The sequence below is a fragment of the Anguilla anguilla genome, chromosome 3, assembly GCF_013347855.1.
Source record: "Anguilla anguilla isolate fAngAng1 chromosome 3, fAngAng1.pri, whole genome shotgun sequence".
Taxonomy (NCBI): Eukaryota; Metazoa; Chordata; class Actinopteri; order Anguilliformes; family Anguillidae; genus Anguilla; species Anguilla anguilla.
Genome location: NC_049203.1, coordinates 12,219,780 through 12,239,348, shown reverse-complemented (window position 1 = coordinate 12,239,348; position 19,569 = coordinate 12,219,780). Strand labels below are relative to the sequence as shown.

The window sequence follows — 19,569 nt, the reverse complement described above, 5'->3', positions numbered from 1 at the left end:
AATGTGGTTGAGTGACTTGCAGGTGTGCCACATGCCCAAACCAGGTCACACAGTTTTTTGTGAAATTTTGAGTGAAAGGTTTACAGACCCTGCAGTTGCCAGACCAGAAGACCAGTTGTACGTGAGCTCATGTCCGATATCCATGCTTATCAGTAGTCTTACAGGGCAAGGCTCCGTTTACCCCACACTGAGTGAAGCTGCAGTACCATGTACTCTCAATCCCTGACTAATTGTGAACCAGCTGCAAGACACTGCTTTCCAAACATGTCCGTGGTGTGCTGCGATGACTCATTCATTTTTTGGAGTTCATGAAGCCTCAGATGTTCCAGCACCACAGGCTCATTACGTGCTCCAGCTCAGTGCCGGCCCTCCATCACTGGGGTGATGGGAGCAGCATTAAGGTTTGGGCCAACTCCCCTTCAGCTCTGCCAATTCAGGAAATAAACTCCATCAAAACTTGATTGAGTTCATTGATTGAAAAATGACCATAATGTTCTTAGAAGGGTTTTCAATGAATTCATTGAATTTAATTTCCTGAATTGGCTGAACTCCCTACTCTGAGAGATACAACCCTTTTCTCAAGAAGGATCCTGTTCAGGAGTACCACTGCCCTTCACAATGTCTCTGCTGGAGTACTAGGTAAGAAATGTTCTTAAAATTGGATTGAGGGAGGTTTTCATCAAATGTACAGTGATATTTTCTGTGAATACAATCAGACATAGTGTAAAGAAATATGCCCAGTCTAGTATATGATGGACACATGTCTACAAAAATGATTCTAAAAAAAGAAAGATTATTTTTAAGGCCAAAAAAAGTCATCATAAAGCTTAAATTTATTTAGTTACAAACCCATCTGTTGCATTTTACATAACATAAAAAAGGAAAACTATATCATTCCAGGAAAATGTATCAAGTGAGGTTCAACACCTCCATGTTCACAGCATAATTAGCAAAATAACTTTACCATAACCCATGTCCAAATGTATAAACAATTATCATAACAAACCTGCATAAGAGGCCTATACCAGCTCCATTTCCCTCAGGGAGATCACTATAAATATGACCAGAGTAAAAATGGCTCTCGGTTTATAAACTGAGTCCTTGTGTACATTGGAGTGCACAGAGAGGGGGGGGGGGCAACAGTTCAGCCAGAAACAGCTGCAGACAGGAATATTTAAAACCCAATAGGCAGCAAAGTTTGACAATGTAAAAGGAAAATCCAGGAAGAGTTTGATTGTATATTAAGGGTTCTGCTACTGCTCTTCCTTGTGTCGACTATTAGCGCTGATGTTTTGGTGAAGTCTTTATTTTCCAGAAAGCATTTTAAATGTCTGAATGCATATACATTAAATTTATAATTCTAAAGTTAAAAATAATATTTTACAGAGGCAGCAATGCATTTGAAATTTCGGACATGACATAGGTTTGCAGTCTTACTTGCTGATGCAAATTGCACCTGTGGTAAACTTGTTTGAACTAAGGGTGGCTGCATAGGCAAAATCCTTAGGACTTCCAAGCATTGGCATTTATTTACAAGTAAATCAACCTATAAACCAAAGGAGTTGGCACAGTCCAAAGAGTGAAAAATGCTGTTACTGTTGTGATGAAAACTGAATGCAAAATGAATTATGTATCATAAATAGAAAAGAAGAAAAAAAAGGGCTTCTTTGCTTCTTAAAAGCTTTTCTCCCCCCTTCCAACCAATGAGCTCGTCTGTTCATGGAAAAAGGAAGAAAAACAACCAGGGGAGGGAAAAAGGCCCCAGAGAGGCCGGCCTCAGTGACGCGAGGGCTCCAGCTTGCGCAGCCTCAGGGGGTTGGAGGGCAGGGACTCTGGGCCCGACCTACAGGGGGGCTCCTGGTCGGGGGGACAGAACAGCACCCTGCCTCGGTGGTTGAATACATAGAAAGAGGGATGATTCTTTAACGTGTCGAACGACCTGGCCAAAGACAAAAAAAAAGGAAGCATTAGGAGTCTGTGATTTTTTCCATTTAATGAAAGGGTAAAATATGGGGGCAATAATGAAGACAGCGGCCTCATAACCAAAGGGTTGGGGGTTCAAATCCCTTTAGTGAAGCTGTTGTTGTTGTGCTCTTAATCAAGCTACAGGATCTGAATTGCTCCAGTACCTATGGAGCTGTTCAGATGGACAGAATACAAAGGGTCAGGTATGTAATAGGCCCCAGGTAAGGATTTCTGCTGAAAGAGCAAACAAATAAATAATTCATTAACTAACAGGACGTAACTGATTATTTTGCTAAACAAAGAATAGTTCCTCATTAAACTGATAGGGTCAAGCACCACTCTGGTAACTTGTGCATTGTGTAATAATTGGTTTGTTGGTAAGTTGAGGCAAATTATAAATTAAATTAATGGTTTATTTGCAGTGAAGAAACAGGACCAGTTCAAAAAAGCATTTCTGAAACCGCCAAGTTTATCCAAAAAGGCCAGTTAGACCACGTAACTAATTTATGGTAAAATCTGTAATTTTCGAAGTCACCAAGTAACAGACTGTGCTTCCACATATGGTACAAGTCTGATTCTGATCAAGTGATAGATGATATGATGGAAGGTATTTCCACTGGAAATGTACTGAAAACTAAATGAGGCATACTGCAGTGCACAGAGGTTGCACTGAAGGATGTTAATTTGTCATGTGTGCTGATGTTCTGACAAGCATACTTATGCATTGGCCAGTAGGGCCAATACTACAGGACTGAGATGTTTCATAAACACTTACTTGTTCTTGAGCTCTGATGAGGCATCCATTTCTTTGAACTCTCCCGCAATGTGGACTATGCCATAACAGGTCATTATAAATGCTAACAATGTCTGCAGGACTATCTGTAAAAGAAAAAATGAAAGCCCGGTTATTACAGGACAGACAGATGACTGGATGACAGTTATTTATTGACACATTGTTCATCTGTAGAAGGATTTTATTACACAATTGCACAGAATAGTGTTTCAGAAAATACCAAAGCTTTCAGTTACCTCAACTCTGTCTAACAGCTCCACACCTCAAATGCGATTTGTACAGGAAAAACGAGTAGGTACTCACGTCTATTGGAAGTGTTTCATTCTCCTTCTCTGTGAGTCGCATGTACGATCGATCTGGGTGAGGGGGGAGGAAAAAAAGAATCAAGCTCTTTCACTGCCTATAAATCCTCAGTAAGATTGAAAAATTAGCCAATTTACCAAATTATGCTCAAAAAGACATTGGTCATCTTGGACCATTTTTATGGCTACAAGATCAAAGACATTGGTTACCTATGAATAGCAATCTGGATATTTTGCAGTTTCAGTTACCTATAAATTTTCCCTGTAAATATTATTTTCCTCTGGAGCGCAATCTTTCATCGGAGTCAGCGACAGAGAGCTCAAGACAGCTCGAACCATCACCGAGTCCACAAAGCCTCACTCTGTAAACTGTAAACAGGCCTACATTATACCCATATTAAACGTCAACGGCTGATAAGATGTTCTGAACAAAACTTGAACAAGGAAAATGCAATAGTTCATAGACTGCCACCCAGTCAACTAAAATCATAATTTCTTTATATGGTCAAGAAAATTACAGCTGACCATCTACATACATGTATCATACATTAGATATAAGCGCACTCAGTTAGAACACGTAGCTAAACAACCTCATACTTGCATATGGCTAGTTATCGTCGAGCTACTTAGTCTGTTGCAATTACGTCCAGGCTGTACCCACATTTCCTAAGTATTTTATGAATTATTGGCAGGCTGGTGGAATAAATTAATTACATTTATTGACACTGTTTGTGCTAGCTACATCACCAGCTACATGAGTGACTTTCTACCCAAATACTAGTGTAAAAGCTAACTACCATGGCTAGCCACGTGAACTGGGTTGTTAATTAGGTACAGTGAAAACTGTCAAAATTATCTCCATTGCCATCAACTGCTTTCACCACGAGTACATCGACAACATAAAACAGTATATGTATGGCTAGCTACCTAAACATATCTAACGACCCAACTTCGTACATGCACATTTTACGATACAGCAGAACTGTCACTATCAGATAACCTTAGCAACCAAGCCAACTTAACAAGCTACATAGTTCTCCAGCTACCGGCTTATTTTAAGCAGTCACTCGTAGACAGGCCACACTGTGTGGGTTAATGTGTGGCCGGTACTAGTTAGCTAGGCAGCTACGACTTTTTCCCTTTCAGCGTTTTATTATACTCACGTTGTGCCGCTGAGAAAGCTGCATGGGCCAAAGCAAAAAGACCAATACCGACTAAACCCTTCCAAATAGAAGAAGCCATTTTCAACGTCGTCTAATATAGCTAGCTGGCGAGCTAGTCACGCAGCTAGCTTCTCAGCGGAACGCTTCAGCTAACGTGTTTGCTAGCTAACCACTTTGTGTGTCGCGACAGAATGTCGTCATTAACAGGCTATACGGCACAATCGGTGCGCTGTTATCATAGATACATCTATGGCTGTTATCACATTAACCCTTTCAGATTCAAATCAGGTCACTAGCTAATAACATTAATTTGGAACGATTGCCTGCAGGTTATATTTTGGTTACAACGTAATTGAAAGCCCAAATATATAGGCCCCGTACATTAATTTAATATGGCTAATTAGAAAGTTATTGCGGTCGTATACGCTGAATGCCTGTGCATCTCCCAGCATTTCGCGCTACTCACAGCATCACATTCCAGTGATTCCACTTTTCGCTTACTATTTTTTTAAAACTATTTTTATTAATAAAATATTACAATGCGTAAAACTTTTTTATGGGATTTGTCTCATACCTGATTATTCAGGACTAGTAATATCTCAGTCATGTGACACGTGAGTGGGGTTGAGCGGGGAGGAGTGGCGCTGCTGCCCACTCGGCTGTTGCTGTAGATGATAACAGAGACGTCGAAACGGAAGCACCAGTCAATAGTAGGGGGCGAGTTAAACCACAACATGGGACCCAGGACGAGAAACACCGTGGCCCTCAGGGTCTGGAAGACGGCGCCCGTGTCCGTTTTTGTCAGCTTCTTGGTTTGCCTGTGTGCCATTAATGCTGATGACAGCGCTATGGAGAACATTGTAACCGAAAAGAAGGCTGAGGAAAGCCATAGACAGGACAGTGCCGACCTGCTGATATTCATCATGCTGCTTACCCTCACGATCCTAACTATATGGCTCTTCAAACACCGCCGGTTTAGGTTTTTACATGAAACCGGACTAGCCATGATATACGGTAAGGACCAGCGATTTCTGTATGTAATTAAATTGATGTTACAATGTAACTGTTTACAACTAACGTTAGCTAGTAACTATCCATGTGTTTCCAAAGTGTTCATCATAACAGTCATTAGCCAATTAGCTAGCTTCTCACCGTACTTAAGTAGGCGTTGCTAGGTAGCTAAGAAATGGTCCAGCAAGTTACATGGAGAGCAAGCTAGTTACGAGCAGGGAAATAAGGCGAAATTAATTTGATGGGAAAATGAGGCCTTTGAAACCTTGAAGTCCATGCATTACAGCTAGCTAATTTAACCATCTAATTTATAAAGCGTAACGCACATACACACACACACACAGACATTGCTTAATCAGCTCGGTAATGACACTATGATTTAGCAGCTAGCAAGAATGCAGCGAGAATAGGTTTGAGTTGAGCTTGAGTTCGAAGCCTTTAAACACTTCTTCCAACACTCATGCTAGTTTTAACCCCCCCCCACTCCAAAAAAGGACTCTGAAGCATCAACCATCTGGCACCATACACATTTTGTCCCACAAACCTCAGCATGGCGACCCTGAAGTGTATCTGAAACATTCAGAGAATTAAAAGATTACTCGGAAGGATGGGACCAAGGGCGCGCAATAACGATTCAACTGCCTATTCAATAGAATCCAGCACCCGTTGTTTACGCTTCAGTGGCTGTGTGGGTCACCTTAAGACTGACATAGGCATTTCAGGCTAATGGTACATTTTGAGAAAGAGGAACAAAGCATGTTCTCTTATCTAGTAAATAAGTAACGCTACAAATGTGTTTGACTGGTGAGTGGTGTATTTCACAATACAGTAAATACACTGGTCACACTTTGACTCATGCCATGTTGCTTGCCCCTAAAGGCTCTCTGCCATAACTTATAAAAAATATTTTGAACTTCTCAAGATGTGCATTTTCCAACAAACATCACTTTTGAAATGTGTAGCTCTTGCTTAGACCCTGTGAGTGGAGTTATTATTTGGCTGTTACATATTATTGCATGTGTGTTGCATCTAGTGTTGCATGTACGCACCTTGATTGTCTTAACATTTCCCTCTCTTTATGGAAGGCCTGCTGGTGGGTGTGGTTCTGCGGTACGGAATCCATGTTCCCCGGGATATCAACAATGTCACACTGAGTTGCCATGTCAATGCAAGCCCACCCACACTGCTGGTGAACGTCAGCGGCAAGTTCTATGAATACACTCTGAAGGGCGAGATAAGTGCCAGCGAGGTCAACGATGTGCAGGGCAACGATGTGCAGGACAACGAGATGCTGAGGAAGGTAGTGTATAGACTGCCACTACATACTGGGCACTTCACTGTTTACTGTAAAGTGTCGGTGCTTTAGTGTTTCAAACCAAGTGATGAAACAGGAGTGTTAAGACTAAATGAACCTCAGCAAGAAGAGTGTTTCTCCTGTGGTCTGATTTTTCCAATCACAAGGGTGCTGCTCAAGCGTACTGCTGATAATTGCCAGACTTTTTTGCCACATTAGTACAGTTGCTTTAATTCAGAGAGAAGCCCAGGCAGATTGTACTCTTTTTTTTTTTTTTTTTTTTTCTTCCTGCAAATATTTATCCCACCTCATATGCTAATGATAAGTAGACTCTACTGTACACAGTTAAAATGACCTTGGATGGAGTATAGTGCTGGATCTGCATCTCTCCTTGAAACCACTCATTCAAAGACTAACCCAACAGCCAAAATGGAAAATATTTCTCTAACAAAATGAGCCTATATTTATATTAAGAATAATCAAAATTGGATCTTGTATGGTCTCTGATCTATCACCATAAAAGGAGCTCAGGAATCAGTTTGAGGATTATAAAAAAAGATAAGGAAGGTGATATGAATGGATTATTAGTTTTTAATGTTCAGCTTCCTGTAGTGCATGTAATGTCATTGACAAAGACAGATCCTGTTTGACAGTCAAAACAATCCACTGTTAGTGAATGGTGCTCTAAAATTGCGGGACCATTTTCATTAGTGTCTGTTAAATCTGCCAAGAAAGCTGTTCGGCCATTTCCTTACACACGGAAAGGCGAAGCATGTGTATGTGTCCGGACTGAGAAGTGTATCGATTGATGCCAGACAGCTCCTTACGGGATTATTGTGATCATTACTGATGAACTCGGATGCTCCGGTCTTGGCCTGCTCTAAAGCAGAATCGTTTCCAATCTGTTTTTAAACGGTAATAATGCTCAAAGCCAGGCAGGCTGATCCAATGGCACCGTTTCATGCATATTATTCGCTGTGTTTTGTGGATTGTGCCTGACGGTGCTTATGTGCTGCAGCGAACAAAAGATTCTCCGAAGGGACCAAGCAGTATTAAGTTTGTTAAGAATGCAGGCAGTTCTGGTTGTGAGCGTTTCAGATTTCTCTGTGCAATGTTTAGCCCCACTTCCTCCTGTGCTTGTGTTTGGTGTCACCTTTCAGGACCTGGTGTTGTGGTTCGAAGCCTGGATGCTTTCACGGTGTTGGAAAGCACCTAGAAAGTTACTGGACTGGTGTGACGATCATTTTTATATCGTTGCGGTGTCCTGATTATCTTAAATATGTGTGCGTTTGATTTTCAGCTTCCAGGTGGCGTGGCTCACAATGGGCGGGCTTACATGTTGCCAAGGCAGCAAAAGGAAAGGTAGTTCAGCCTCAGGGAAAATATATGGTTGAATGTTTACAGTAGCCTGCAAGAGAGGTATGAGCAGTGACAGGAATGTCGCTCAAGTTTGCGTATGGGTCAGATAAGGATGTAAGGGCCTGCGGTTCTGGTAAATGGAAAAACCAGAAGGTCCTGAGATAAGCACCACAAGTGTGTGAAGAAATGCATTCATGACTTGCGGTGAGATTTTAGTAGGCCAGAATGTGGTGACAGGATGTGGTGATCACCATCTAACTTCAAAGATCACAGAACCTGTAGGAAAGGCATACATGTACACGATATGTATGTATGTATGTATATATATATATATATATATATATATATATATATATATTATTTTTTTTAAATTTCAACTGGTTATTTTCAGTCTGGCCAAGGTGGCTATTTTCTGAGAGCAGAATCAAAGCAGTTGTTCACTGTATTGTGCGGTGGAGGATGGCAGGTTTGTACTTGTTTGTGCTACTCAATCTGAGTGCTGTTCTATTTTGGCCCTAACTTTTTTTATTGTTATTTTTCTTTCCTGTCACTGGTGCAAAATTCACATTAAACTCTGTCCCTCATGCTTTTATGTGGACTGTAAAAAGGAGTCTCATGACCTGGAAACGACATAAAAAGACATCACATGTTTGTATTCAGATTAAGTTAATTTCAGTGCTCTGCTTTGCAATGCTCGTTTTGTTAGTTTTGTACATTGTACACTCGATGATGCCATTTTATGGGGTTTTATATGCTTTTTTTTCTAGGTGACTTTTGACCCTGAGGTGTTCTTCAATATTCTCCTGCCTCCAATCATTTTCCATGCTGGCTACAGCCTGAAAAGGGTAAGAGTCCCCACCCCTGAAAAGCACTGTGAGTGAACATTGGAAAGGGGAAATAAGATATGATGCGTGCATTGTAAAGAAGAACAGACATGGATTAATTATCCTTGTGTTGACGGTTGTGAAATTCAGTCCAAAGCACAACCTCATCTTGTGTATACCCCCTGAATGATGGATGTGCCTGATTTTGTCTTTTCACCTTTTGTCCTGTTCAGAGACACTTCTTCAGGAACATGGGGTCCATCTTAGCCTATGCCTTTGTGGGAACCGTCATATCATGTCTCGTCATTGGGTGAGTCCTCATTCAACAAGCACATTTGAATTATGAAAATGTAGCTGCCTGTGGCAGTTGAGCATCAGGCCCCAGCAAGCATTAACAGGTACGTACAAAGACATTTTTTAAATTTTATTCCTGTAAAAAAACCCATCCACGCCAGGATGTACACCCCTGGTTTAGGAGGTATCACAGCCCCGAAGCTGAGCCTCAGTTCTCAGCTGAACTGTAAGGGGTTTGAGGCTTTGGTTGACGGTGTGGAGGTGAGTGATGTCGTGGTGTGTGCCCCTCTCTTCTGCAGATTGCTGATGTACGGCTGTGTGATGCTGATGAAGCAGGTGGGCCAGCTGGGCGGGGACTTCTTCTTCACTGACTGCCTGTTCTTCGGAGCCATCGTCTCCGCCACGGACCCAGGTTCCTGCCCCTCCTCGTGCACCTTCACCTGCACCCCCCAACTGCGCCCTCATAAGGGCTGTGTCGAACAAGACACTGTCAAGGCTGCAATTTAATAATTTTAGCACCCCTTGTTTCTCCCTGGGAAATTTGTTGTTCTTCAGTTTCATTTTTTTTTTTTTTAAGTAAGAGATTGTAAATAGAATTATGCATTGAGACAAAGCCTTGTTGTTTGGCTAAATGGAATTGCATAGTTGCTCCGTCCATTTTGGCTCTCACAAAGCCCCAGTCTCCTGTCACTGCTGTTTGTGGTCAGAAGTGCTCAGGAGCTGGTTGTAAAGTCTGGTGAATATTGAGGAGTCTCCCTTCTCCTCCGTCCATCTTGCAGTGACGGTCCTGGCCATCTTTAACGAGCTGCAGGTGGATGTGGACCTCTACGCTCTGCTATTTGGGGAGAGCGTCCTGAATGACGCGGTGGCCGTGGTGCTGTCCTCGTGAGTCCTCTGTCCCCTGTCCTGTCTCTCACACACACACACACTCACACACACATACACTTACATATCCGTGCTGCTTTACACCCACTTCCTACTTGGATGGATCCAACAACCCTCCATGACTTCTGTCAGCACACAGATTGTTAGCGTTCGTTGGCTGTATGTGCCAAGGTGATGACATCACAATGGTCCAGCTCAAAGTGAGGAAATGTTCTGGTGGTTTGCAGTTCGTGTGGTGTGTAGGCCAGTTGGGACCTGTTTGTGTGGCCTACTGCAGCTGCAGCTTTTCTTTGGTTCTCCTCCCCTTGCTGTCTCTCTGATACTGTCAATATATGGACTTGTTTTGTCTATCCACTTATCACAACATTACCTGTATCTCTAAGGAAAATTGACTGTCTGCACCATTCCTCAAATTGCTCACATATTGCATGAACCTTTCTACTCACTAGATGGGTGTGCCTTTATAAACTGTTGTTAATGTCTCGCCAAGTTTGGCAGGGGCTTGTATAATGGGTCCAGTGTACAGCTGCGTGAGTGTAGGTCCTTTCCTGCCATTTCCTTTGAATTTCAGTGTGAAGTCAATCCCTTGAGGAAATTTTCAGGGCACAGATAAAGTTGTTTTTATATAGTCATTAGTGAGACATGGCTTATGTGTCAAGGAGCCCAAGATGGTGCTTCTGACATACATGGTATCTCCATAGAAACCCCATTCAGTATCTCCCCTTTTGGCTCATAAAGCAGTTACCACACATATAGTCCCTGCTCACATATGTGTACAATGTTCTTTTTGAATATTTGAGATGCTAAATTTTTTAATGTTCTCAGGTCCATCGTAGCGTACCAGCCCACGGGGGATAATAGCCACACGTTCGAGGGCATGGCCTTGCTCAAGTGTTTGGGCATGTTCCTGGGGGTGTTCAGCGGCTCCTTTGCACTGGGCGTGGCCACCGGACTGGTGACGGCGCTCATATCCTTTACTGGGGGGTCCCGTGCCCTCCGGTCTGAGACTGGAGCCGCAAAGCAGAGCGGTGGATTTAGGAGGGAGCTGGTGAAGCTGTATGGGGCTGCTGGGGCTGGGTCTGGGCTGTAGGGCGAGCATAGCACTGTGCTGAGGCATCAGTGAGCGCATGACTGTCTGCTAGAGAAGGTGACATCACTGGGGCTTCAGGAAAAGTGGGGTTAGCTCCCTCGGCTGGGGACCTTTGGCCTTTAGCTCAGTCAGCTAATCTTTCCCCCAACCACGAAGGACTTTGAAACTGTGACAGACCTGTCTGATGAAACGCATTATTTTTACTCTCTTCAAAAGTTAATTATGAAAGTGGTCACATGTGGTCATTAAGCCAAATAATTTATCCTTTTATATCCTGTTAAAAGCAGAGGCAATATCTGGTGTTGTGTGATAAGGGCTGTCTACCCCATGTGTAGGGCCTAGTCAGTTAGCTGTTCCTCAGTAGCACTGCAGTGGGCCAATGTAATGGTTAGTCTCTTCCTTGACTGGGCCTCTGGTTTCTCACGTCACCAAGTTCACCAAGCTGCGGGACTTCCAGCTGCTGGAGACGGCGCTCTTCTTCCTCATGTCCTGGTCCACCTTCCTGCTGGCAGAGGCCTGCGGCTTCACAGGTCAGAGCGGCCCTCATCCCCCTGCTCCTCCTCGTGCTCCTCCTCCTGTTCCTCCTCGTGCTCCTCCTCCTGTTCTTCCTCGTGCTCCTCCTCCTGTTCTTCCTCGTGCTCTTCCCCCTCTTCCTTCCCCCGCTCCTCCCTCTTCTCCTCCCCCTGTTCATTCCCCTGCTCCTCCCTCTGCTCTTTCCCCTGCTTCTCCTCATGCTCCTCCCACTGCTCCTCTTGCCCTGCAGTAGGCTGCTGCTCCGTTCAGTATATAAGCCCCAATATTTTTCTCAAAGCCTGGAATTTCCTGGCAGACATTTTGTTTTTTTTGATAGCTTAACAGCTGGTTAAGCCTCATAGAACACTGGCCCAAAACCACCAGCAAAGTTCCCTTCTTCCTGACTGTTCTGGTGCTGGGTGACTAATCCTGTGGTGTAACTGGGCGCAGAATTCCTTGGTTGGCTCTGATTCTGGTCAGAAGGTCAGAAGGAAGGTGGGTTGGAACTAGTGAGCGGAGCCAGAGAGGCGGGTGATTGGATGGTGCTGGGGAAAATGCCACGGGTGATCCATGACCACCCCCGCCCCCCTCCAGCACAGCTGATTGAGGTCAAATGTGAGATTTCCTGCTCTTCCTAACCTTGTGCCCCCTCTATCCCGCCTTGCAGGGGTGGTGGCTGTGCTCTTCTGCGGGATCACCCAGGCTCACTACACCTTTAACAACCTGTCCCCAGAGTCTCAGGACCGCACCAAACAGGTAAGATCCCCCCACCCTGCCTCCCGCCCACCTGGCATTCCACCGGGGCACTCCGCTTCCACCGGTCCATTATCATGCCCCCTGTTTCTGCTTAAACATTTAACCCTTGGCCATGATAAGACTTGTTTTTGCACTTCAAACACACTGCAAGCCATTTTTCAACCAGTCAGAAGCCTTTTCATCCAGGCCGCGGCGTAATGTCAAATATTGACCTTCTCATTGGTGTTCACGTGCCTAGAACCAGGCCCACACCTGTCAGCAGTGTGCACTGTGAAGGAAACCTTCCTGCCAGGTTACTGATAGCTATGTTGTCGGCGCTGTCCTGCAGTTGTTTGAGCTGCTGAATTTCCTGGCGGAGAATTTCATCTTCTCCTACATGGGCCTGGCGCTCTTCACCTTCCAGAACCACATCTTCAACCCCACCTTCATCATCGGGGCTTTCGTATCCTTTGCTGTGCGTGTGTGTGTGTGCGTTGTACTGAATAAAGTGGTTGTGTGTATGCTAGTGATTCTGCTGAGCTGCTCAGTCCTACAGTCTTGCCTATTTAAGGTGTTTGAATAGGCCGGTGCCTGGCGGTTCTGGTTGGGTATTAAATGCATTCTTGCAGAGTTGCTCCTTGACCGCTGTCCCCTCCCAGCTGGCTGTGTTCCTGGGCAGAGCCGCCAACATCTACCCCCTGTCCCTGTTCCTCAACCTGGGCCGCCGGCACAAGATCGGCTCCAACTTCCAGCACATGATGATGTTCGCAGGCAGGTGGACGCAGGGAGAGGCGGTCTGTTGGATAATCGTACTGTGTGCGCGTGTGTGTGCGCGTGGTGTATGTGTGTGGTGTGCGTATGTGTATGAGTGATGGATGGGTTGTGAGTGACTGGGTGGGTGCGAGAGAGGGAGAGAGAGGGAGGGAGGGGTCTATTTTCTTACTGAAATCCCCGTTGGGTCCGGTCCTCCTCCTCAGGGCTGCGGGGGGCCATGACCTTTGCCCTCTCGATCCGGGACACGGCCACGTACGCGCGCCAGATGATGTTCTCCACCACCCTGCTCATCGTCTTCTTCACCGTGTGGATCTGCGGGGGCGGCACCACCCCAATGCTGTCCTGCCTGCGCATTCGGTGGGTTTGGGGGGGGGGGGGGGGCTGTGTACCTTAAATCATTACTCATAGGGCCAGCTGTTTAACTGCTGTCAGACTGAGATCTGTCCATAGATGGGCAACAGAGCATGTAGTTATTTAGAACAGTGTTTTGAGCCAAGAAACTCTGGTGCTTTTAGGATTTCAAGGGCCCTAGATTTCAAGGGCCCTGCCCGGCTGTGAACTCCCAGTGACTCCTGGTAATGCGCCGACCGCAGACTGAACTGCGCCTGACATGCGGTTGTTAGGGGCGACGCTGCGCGGCTAAGCGAGAAGAAGCTGCGGCCGCTGGGCGTGCCCTGCAGAGGGCGCACACGCGCGCGTCCGCGCTGCAGCCATGGGAGAGCCTTACGATCGCAATCTGGCATTCATCCTCAGGAGAACAGGAAATACTGGGGAGTAAAAAAGATGCTTAAAAGCGTTTATGTTATAGGAGAGCTGTTAGGTTGTAAACGTTCCTGAGTCTTATGGAGGAAAGGGGTGTGTCAGTAAAACGGTGGCGTAATTAGTGCTGGAACTGGGGCAGAGGAAGACTGGGGAGAGGGACATTTCTGGAACTTTCTTGCACTATTTTGTATGGGCAAGGCAGTCTTTGGACAGTGAGATTGTTGTTCAGTGTCATGTGATGTTTGACTGTCTGTTTCTCTGTCGACCTTGTTTACATGGAAGCTTGTCTAATGAAAGGTCAATTTATTTTTTTGACAGTGTGGGAGTGGATTCTGATCAAGATAATTCAGTAAGTGGGTTTATTTGAGGTTTTACTGTACATTATATGTTGACAGGGGCTTTTTTGTTTGTGTTCAAATATCTGTGGAAAAGCATTTTCCCCCTCATCAACCTCTGCTGTTCGAGCCGAATATTGTGATTTTGTGTTCTGTTAATCAATGTCTTTGTGCCATTATATAGATCAGCACAGATGGAACTGAGAGAAAGAGCACCAGACAGGAGAGTGCCTGGCTGTTCAGAATCTGGTACAACTTTGACCACAAGTATCCTTAACGGTTGTCATTCCCAACAGTGCACAGCAGGGGGAGCACTTGTGAAATGAAAGTCACAAAGGAAACTGTGTTCAGGCAATTTTTGCCCAGTCATCTCAAAGTTTTTGTTTGTAGAGCTCAGTTTTGACCACTGTTGTTTTGGATCGCAATAGGCCGGTGGCATTTGAGCATCCCTCAAAGGAGGAGGGGGGTTGGAATTCCGTTTTTCTCTTTTTTTTTTTTCTTTTCTTTCCCACCTAAGTGTAAAGTAGTTTGCTTTGGAGGATCTCTAGGTTTAACTAAGTATATGCAGTTTGTTTCTAGTCCTTGACTGCAGCCCCTCTCCAGTTACCTGAAGCCCATCCTCACGCACAGTGGGCCCCCCCTCACGGCCACCCTGCCCGCCTGCTGTGGCCCGCTGGCCCGCTGTCTCACCAGCCCCCAGGCCTACGAGGTGAGCCCGCTGCAGAGTAACGGAAAGGAAACTGGCCTACTGACCCAGAGGTTGCAGGTTTGATTCCCAAGAGGTGTACTGCTGTTGTGTACTTGGGACAAGGTCCTTGAGTTGCTTCAGTATACCCTGCTGTGTAAATGAATTGTATGTGCCTGTGGGCTTGTGCAACCCAACTGAATTACTTTAATCCTTCATACACCAGTCAGATGCCTGCAAAACCAATGTTCAACACAAAATAATTTTTTCATATGATATGAGTTTCGGTTTGTTAAAATATTTTCAATGCCTGTTTGCCCCAGATCTCCTGATGAATGAACACACCTTTTGAGTGTGTTACCATTGCCACTGCTTTCAGCAAATTAAGCTTTTCTGCATCCTTCGTTTTCCCTCTTTTGTTCTCCATTCTTCATTCCCCATTCTCCCTTCATCCTCCATTCTCCCTTCTTCAATCTCCATCCTCCCTTCTCCTTCCTCCCTGCTGCATCCCCTCTCTTCCGGCTTTTTCTCCTCTCAGAACGAGGAGCAGCTGAAGGACGATGACTCGGACCTGATCCTGAACGACGCCGACATCAGCCTGGCGTACGGGGACGTGACGGTGAGCACGGACGCCTCGGGGGCCCACACCAAGGCCGGGGCCCGCCCCCCCGCAGACCGGGCCCCGGATCGCGAGCAGGCCACCCGCGGCACGCGGCTGGTCCTGCCCATGGACGACTCTGAGCCCGCCCTCACCCGCGCCCAAATCTCACCCGCCATGGGCAGCCAGCCGGCCTGAGCGCAGAGCCAGAGACTCCGCCCTCATCCCTCCCCTCCTCTCTCTCTCTCTCTCTCATCCTTCCTTCGGGATCAGTATCTCTCTTTTTCTTCTTTCTTTTATAGTCTCTTTCTCTAGATTTGGCTACTGTTTCTGTTGCTCTACCTCACTGTCTTCATGATCTCCCTCTCCTCTTACCCTCTTTGTAATATGTAAATATTTATTTATTTGTTACATATGCGTAATTTTAATTCATTCACACGGAGATGTTTAACCATGCTTACCCAGTAGAAGTCCTTGTGCCATCCTTACCCTCATCCTTACCGTGCCATGGGATCATTGAGAGAGGTACTTAGACACACGCTCGCCAAACTCCCGCAGGGTTGCCACAGCCAGCCTGAGACGCTGCTTTTCTTGACGAGTGTAGCGAGGTGTAGAATGATGCGAGCTGCCGTTCGCCTCCTCACGCAGCGCGCATGCTTAGCGGGGCTTCTAATGTGCGGAGGATCAGGAGGGACTCGGTCGCCACCCTCCCAGCTAGTCTCTCCTTTACCAGTAGGTGGCGCTGTAGGGCTGTTGGTCTCTCCTTTTCTGTGCGACAGCGCTAGTCAGAGGCATGGCTTCTTAGTGGCTCTGTGTTGCTGCGCTGTTACAACCAAGTGCCTGAAGAGTACAGTCCCACCCCCCCCCTGCAGAAATACCCCCCCCCCCCCATTGGGCAGTGAATCCTGTGCGCTCATTATTGAGTTTGTACTTCTGAGCTTTTTTACCCAAAGCTGTATTTTAATGTGTGCTGTCAGTGCAACGTGCCACAAGTCTGGGATCTAATAGGTTGGCCTCTGACTGTGACAGCAATGAGGGTTTTACACCTTGTTATATAATTGACGTTGTGTACTGCAAAAAAAAATAATCTAGTGTTGTCCTGAAGTAGGAAATGAGTGCCCTTTTTTGGTGTCCTAAGGTTTTCTGAGAACTAAATTATTACAGCCTCAAAAAATATTTTGTATTTATTTAGTAATTGTGGTTTGGAAGTACTTTTAATATTCTCGGTCTAACTAACATTTTTGCACTTGGGTTTGGAATGGAAAGTAGGCCTACTGTTCAATAAATACAGAAATAGAAATGATGTGAGAAATGTAGAATTAGCAGTTTTAATGTGGAATCTCTTTTGTGTAAGATCCCCTGATGAAGGCAAAATCAAGAGCTTTTATTTAACAATTTGCTAAGGATATATTCTCGCTATAGTATATTCTTAACAAATAATTCTAAACAAATAATACAAGCATTACTGTTTTAATGTTTCAGTAATTACTGTCTGTAAAAAATGCCAGCAGACATCCTGGGAAAATCCCAGATTTTTTTTTTTTTCTTCATGTTTGAAACGGTACCTTACTGACCTTTTAAAGCTTTCCAGCACAGTAATCCTAGCCATTACTTGTCCTTTTGCACTTGTGGGGTGGCCAATCTTCACTGAATTTAAACCGGGTCACTAGTTGCAATTCAGACTTGATCAGAGGGTACTGGCAGTTGAATTTGAATTTAAGCTTTGGAATTTTTGCATTTCAGTTGAGTTTGGCACTGAAAGAATGGGAAGCAATGATTCCTTGGTAGTGCCACCTCCTGGGGGTTTACTTTGTTGCACTGCATTGTTCTGCATTGATCATGGGTAAAGGCAAGTGTAGCTTACGGTGAGTTGTATGGATAAATATCATGCTTGAAAGAGAAATACATTAATTAATATATATAACATCTGGGGGAAAAAAAGATGTTCGTGTTTATCGTGCTTTTAAGGATTGTGCGAAAATAGGCCAAAGAGAAAATAATTGCGTTTTGTAATTGTTAATGGCTCAAACAATTTTATGTGCCAAAGTGTGTTCTTTTTGTTGGTTTAGGATGTTGGTTGAATTTGAGGTCACGCTGAAATGAAAGAGCATTGATCGGAGGATTACTTCATTGAATGACTACCGCAAAGATATTTTAAAGGCTTTTTACAGTAATTTTACAACTATGTTTTGGGATTAGATGCTTTGTTAGCAGGTGAGAGAGATCTTTGTGTGAACCCTAGGTTGCTTTAAAGAGACACTTTATTTTTGAGAGTTGGGGTGGCCAGTGTATACAGGTTGAGTGAAAAATGTGGCAAAGCGGTTATCTGAATTATTTTTGATTTTTGATGGCAATTTGAGCCATAAACAATTAATAGTAAGTGTCAAATATTAATTGTCAAGTAAATTCAGTGTCACTATTTCTGCACATTCTGGATTGTTGCATTTTTATTTCGAGTCAGTGGTGAACTGATTAAAGTTTGGAATTGGGTAGCATATTGAGCCTTGAATGATGGCTGTAGATGCAGTTCTTTTTTCATAAAGTTCAGGTTTGGGCAGAGGATCATTCTCTCAGTAGGTCAGAATCTGTTTCTGAATTTAACGTTGATCAGTGAGAAAATCAGGTCCGTACTTTTCTAGGACACGTAAATCATTCCCCTGTGTGATGTAACAATAGCACCGTGGAACATGAAAAAGATGTTTCCGTAGTAACACACTGTCAGTGTAGGAGGGAGCTGGCTATAATCCATCCACTGTGAGGAAGCACTCTAGTGAATACACTGATTGATTGACTAATTGATTGATTCATTGATTGATTGACTGTTATCTCCTGCCATGTAGGAATGAAGGAGCATGTTTTCTCCTAATTTTTTAATGAAGAGTCTTGACTGTGCAATGTATTTGAAGTAAGTTTTTTTTTTTTTTTTTTTTTTGCGCCAAGGGAAGGTGTTGGAAGATGTTTAGCGATTGCACATTGTATTTATTTGCTTATGTTTATTTCCTGTGGGAAGTCATGTATTACACGTCTAAGCTGCTGTACAAAACTGAATGAAGATAAATGAAGAAATTTGACAGGTCTCAGGAGAGTGGGGTGAGTTTTTTTTTTTTTTTTTTTTTCCCCTTCTTCTCCCAATCAAACTGGGAGGTTGACGGATAGTGAAATCCATATGGTAGTGATCAGCTCTAGGACAGAACTGAAGTAAATATCGGGCACTTCAGCTGGGAATGCAGAAGCAGTGATCCATCCACCGATTCAGACATTTCATTCTGCATTATTATTACCACTGCATCTATTTAGATCATCATGTTGTATATTATGTGAGGTACAGTCCACAGGAATATTTACCTGTCTGAATATTAACGCAGATGCTCTGAGATCTAATGTTAACTGTTTACAAAAAAAAGCTGACCTTATACTAACTATTCTTCTGTCCTTTAAATTTGACGCTGACCATGACCCTTGACCCCGCCTGATCTGTGATGCATAATCAACAGTAGAGCTCCGCTTGCTCTTCCAACTCTGGTACATGTAGCATCTGTGTGCATTTCAGTGGCAAATGGTCTGTGTGAGACCGGTCAGCTAAAGAATAAACGTGTAAGTGAGGATCTTTTTTTTTCCTATTTGAATATGTTACTGGTGATTGCTTGCACATTTAAATATAGTAACTGTTGAAAGTAGCGGAGTAAGACTTTGGGGTCTTTGTTAGAAGACAACATTTGATGTTTTATCGGTACTTAGCTATGTGATGGACTTTGTCTCGGCTACTTCTTTTATATTAATGTTGCATTTTCCAGCTGTATTAATACCACTGTCTGTAAATATCTTCATACGTCCATGTGCATTGAATGGTCAATAAAACTACATGTGCATTTCTTTAAAAATGTGCCTGTTTGTATGTTGTTCTTTATTTTCTTTGTGTTTATTCAGCATGTTTGGAGTTTGATATTGGAACTTCCATCAGAAAATAACTCCCTCCCCATTGTCGCATATCTATGAATGGCTGGAAAGAGAGAAACTCAAAAGTGAAGAAATGTTCCACTTCCAAGCATTGACCTAGAATCAATGTCTGCTTATAGAGTGCATGGTAACAGGTCAGTTTTGGGTTGGGACATTATTCCCTTTTCTTTATCCCAATTTCCCATGTCTTGCGCCAAATGGGAGGATAAGGAGAGTCCTGGTGCTGTGGA

At 44.2% G+C, this 19,569-nt stretch overlaps 2 protein-coding genes across 2 annotated transcripts; one reads left to right on the top strand and one right to left on the bottom strand.

The window, feature by feature from the left end:
* Positions 1 to 810: 810 nt before the first annotated feature.
* Positions 811 to 4,458, bottom strand: LOC118223922 (membrane magnesium transporter 1-like). Its single transcript, XM_035411005.1, has 4 exons — positions 4,224 to 4,458; positions 3,062 to 3,114; positions 2,741 to 2,844; positions 811 to 1,939 (listed from the first exon to the last, which is right to left on the bottom strand). Exons 1-4 carry the CDS (start codon positions 4,300 to 4,302, stop codon positions 1,777 to 1,779), a joined length of 399 nt encoding a protein of 132 aa, XP_035266896.1. The 5' UTR covers positions 4,303 to 4,458; the 3' UTR covers positions 811 to 1,776.
* A 369-nt stretch (positions 4,459 to 4,827) lies between these two features.
* LOC118223920 (sodium/hydrogen exchanger 6-like) lies at positions 4,828 to 19,267 on the top strand. Its single transcript, XM_035411001.1, has 16 exons — positions 4,828 to 5,237; positions 6,320 to 6,534; positions 8,655 to 8,732; positions 8,945 to 9,021; positions 9,305 to 9,417; positions 9,785 to 9,890; positions 10,716 to 10,857; positions 11,405 to 11,510; positions 12,161 to 12,249; positions 12,578 to 12,691; positions 12,888 to 12,999; positions 13,206 to 13,359; positions 14,083 to 14,113; positions 14,284 to 14,366; positions 14,703 to 14,808; positions 15,323 to 19,267. Exons 1-16 carry the CDS (start codon positions 4,895 to 4,897, stop codon positions 15,578 to 15,580), a joined length of 2,127 nt encoding a protein of 708 aa, XP_035266892.1. The 5' UTR covers positions 4,828 to 4,894; the 3' UTR covers positions 15,581 to 19,267.
* Positions 19,268 to 19,569: the final 302 nt, after the last annotated feature.

Coding starts and splice junctions, on each gene's coding strand:
- LOC118223922 (XM_035411005.1), bottom strand. CDS start 4,302: ATGGCTTCTTCTATTTGGAAGGGTTTAGTCGGTATTGGTCTTTTTGCT. Junction 3,115..4,223: donor AGCTTTCTCAGCGGCACAAC/GTGAGTATAATA, acceptor CCCCTCACCCAG/ATCGATCGTACATGCGACTC. Junction 2,845..3,061: donor ATGAAACACTTCCAATAGAC/GTGAGTACCTAC, acceptor TTTCTTTTACAG/ATAGTCCTGCAGACATTGTT.
- LOC118223920 (XM_035411001.1), top strand. CDS start 4,895: ATGATAACAGAGACGTCGAAACGGAAGCACCAGTCAATAGTAGGGGGC. Junction 5,238..6,319: donor CGGACTAGCCATGATATACG/GTAAGGACCAGC, acceptor TCTTTATGGAAG/GCCTGCTGGTGGGTGTGGTT. Junction 12,692..12,887: donor CCTTCATCATCGGGGCTTTC/GTATCCTTTGCT, acceptor GTCCCCTCCCAG/CTGGCTGTGTTCCTGGGCAG.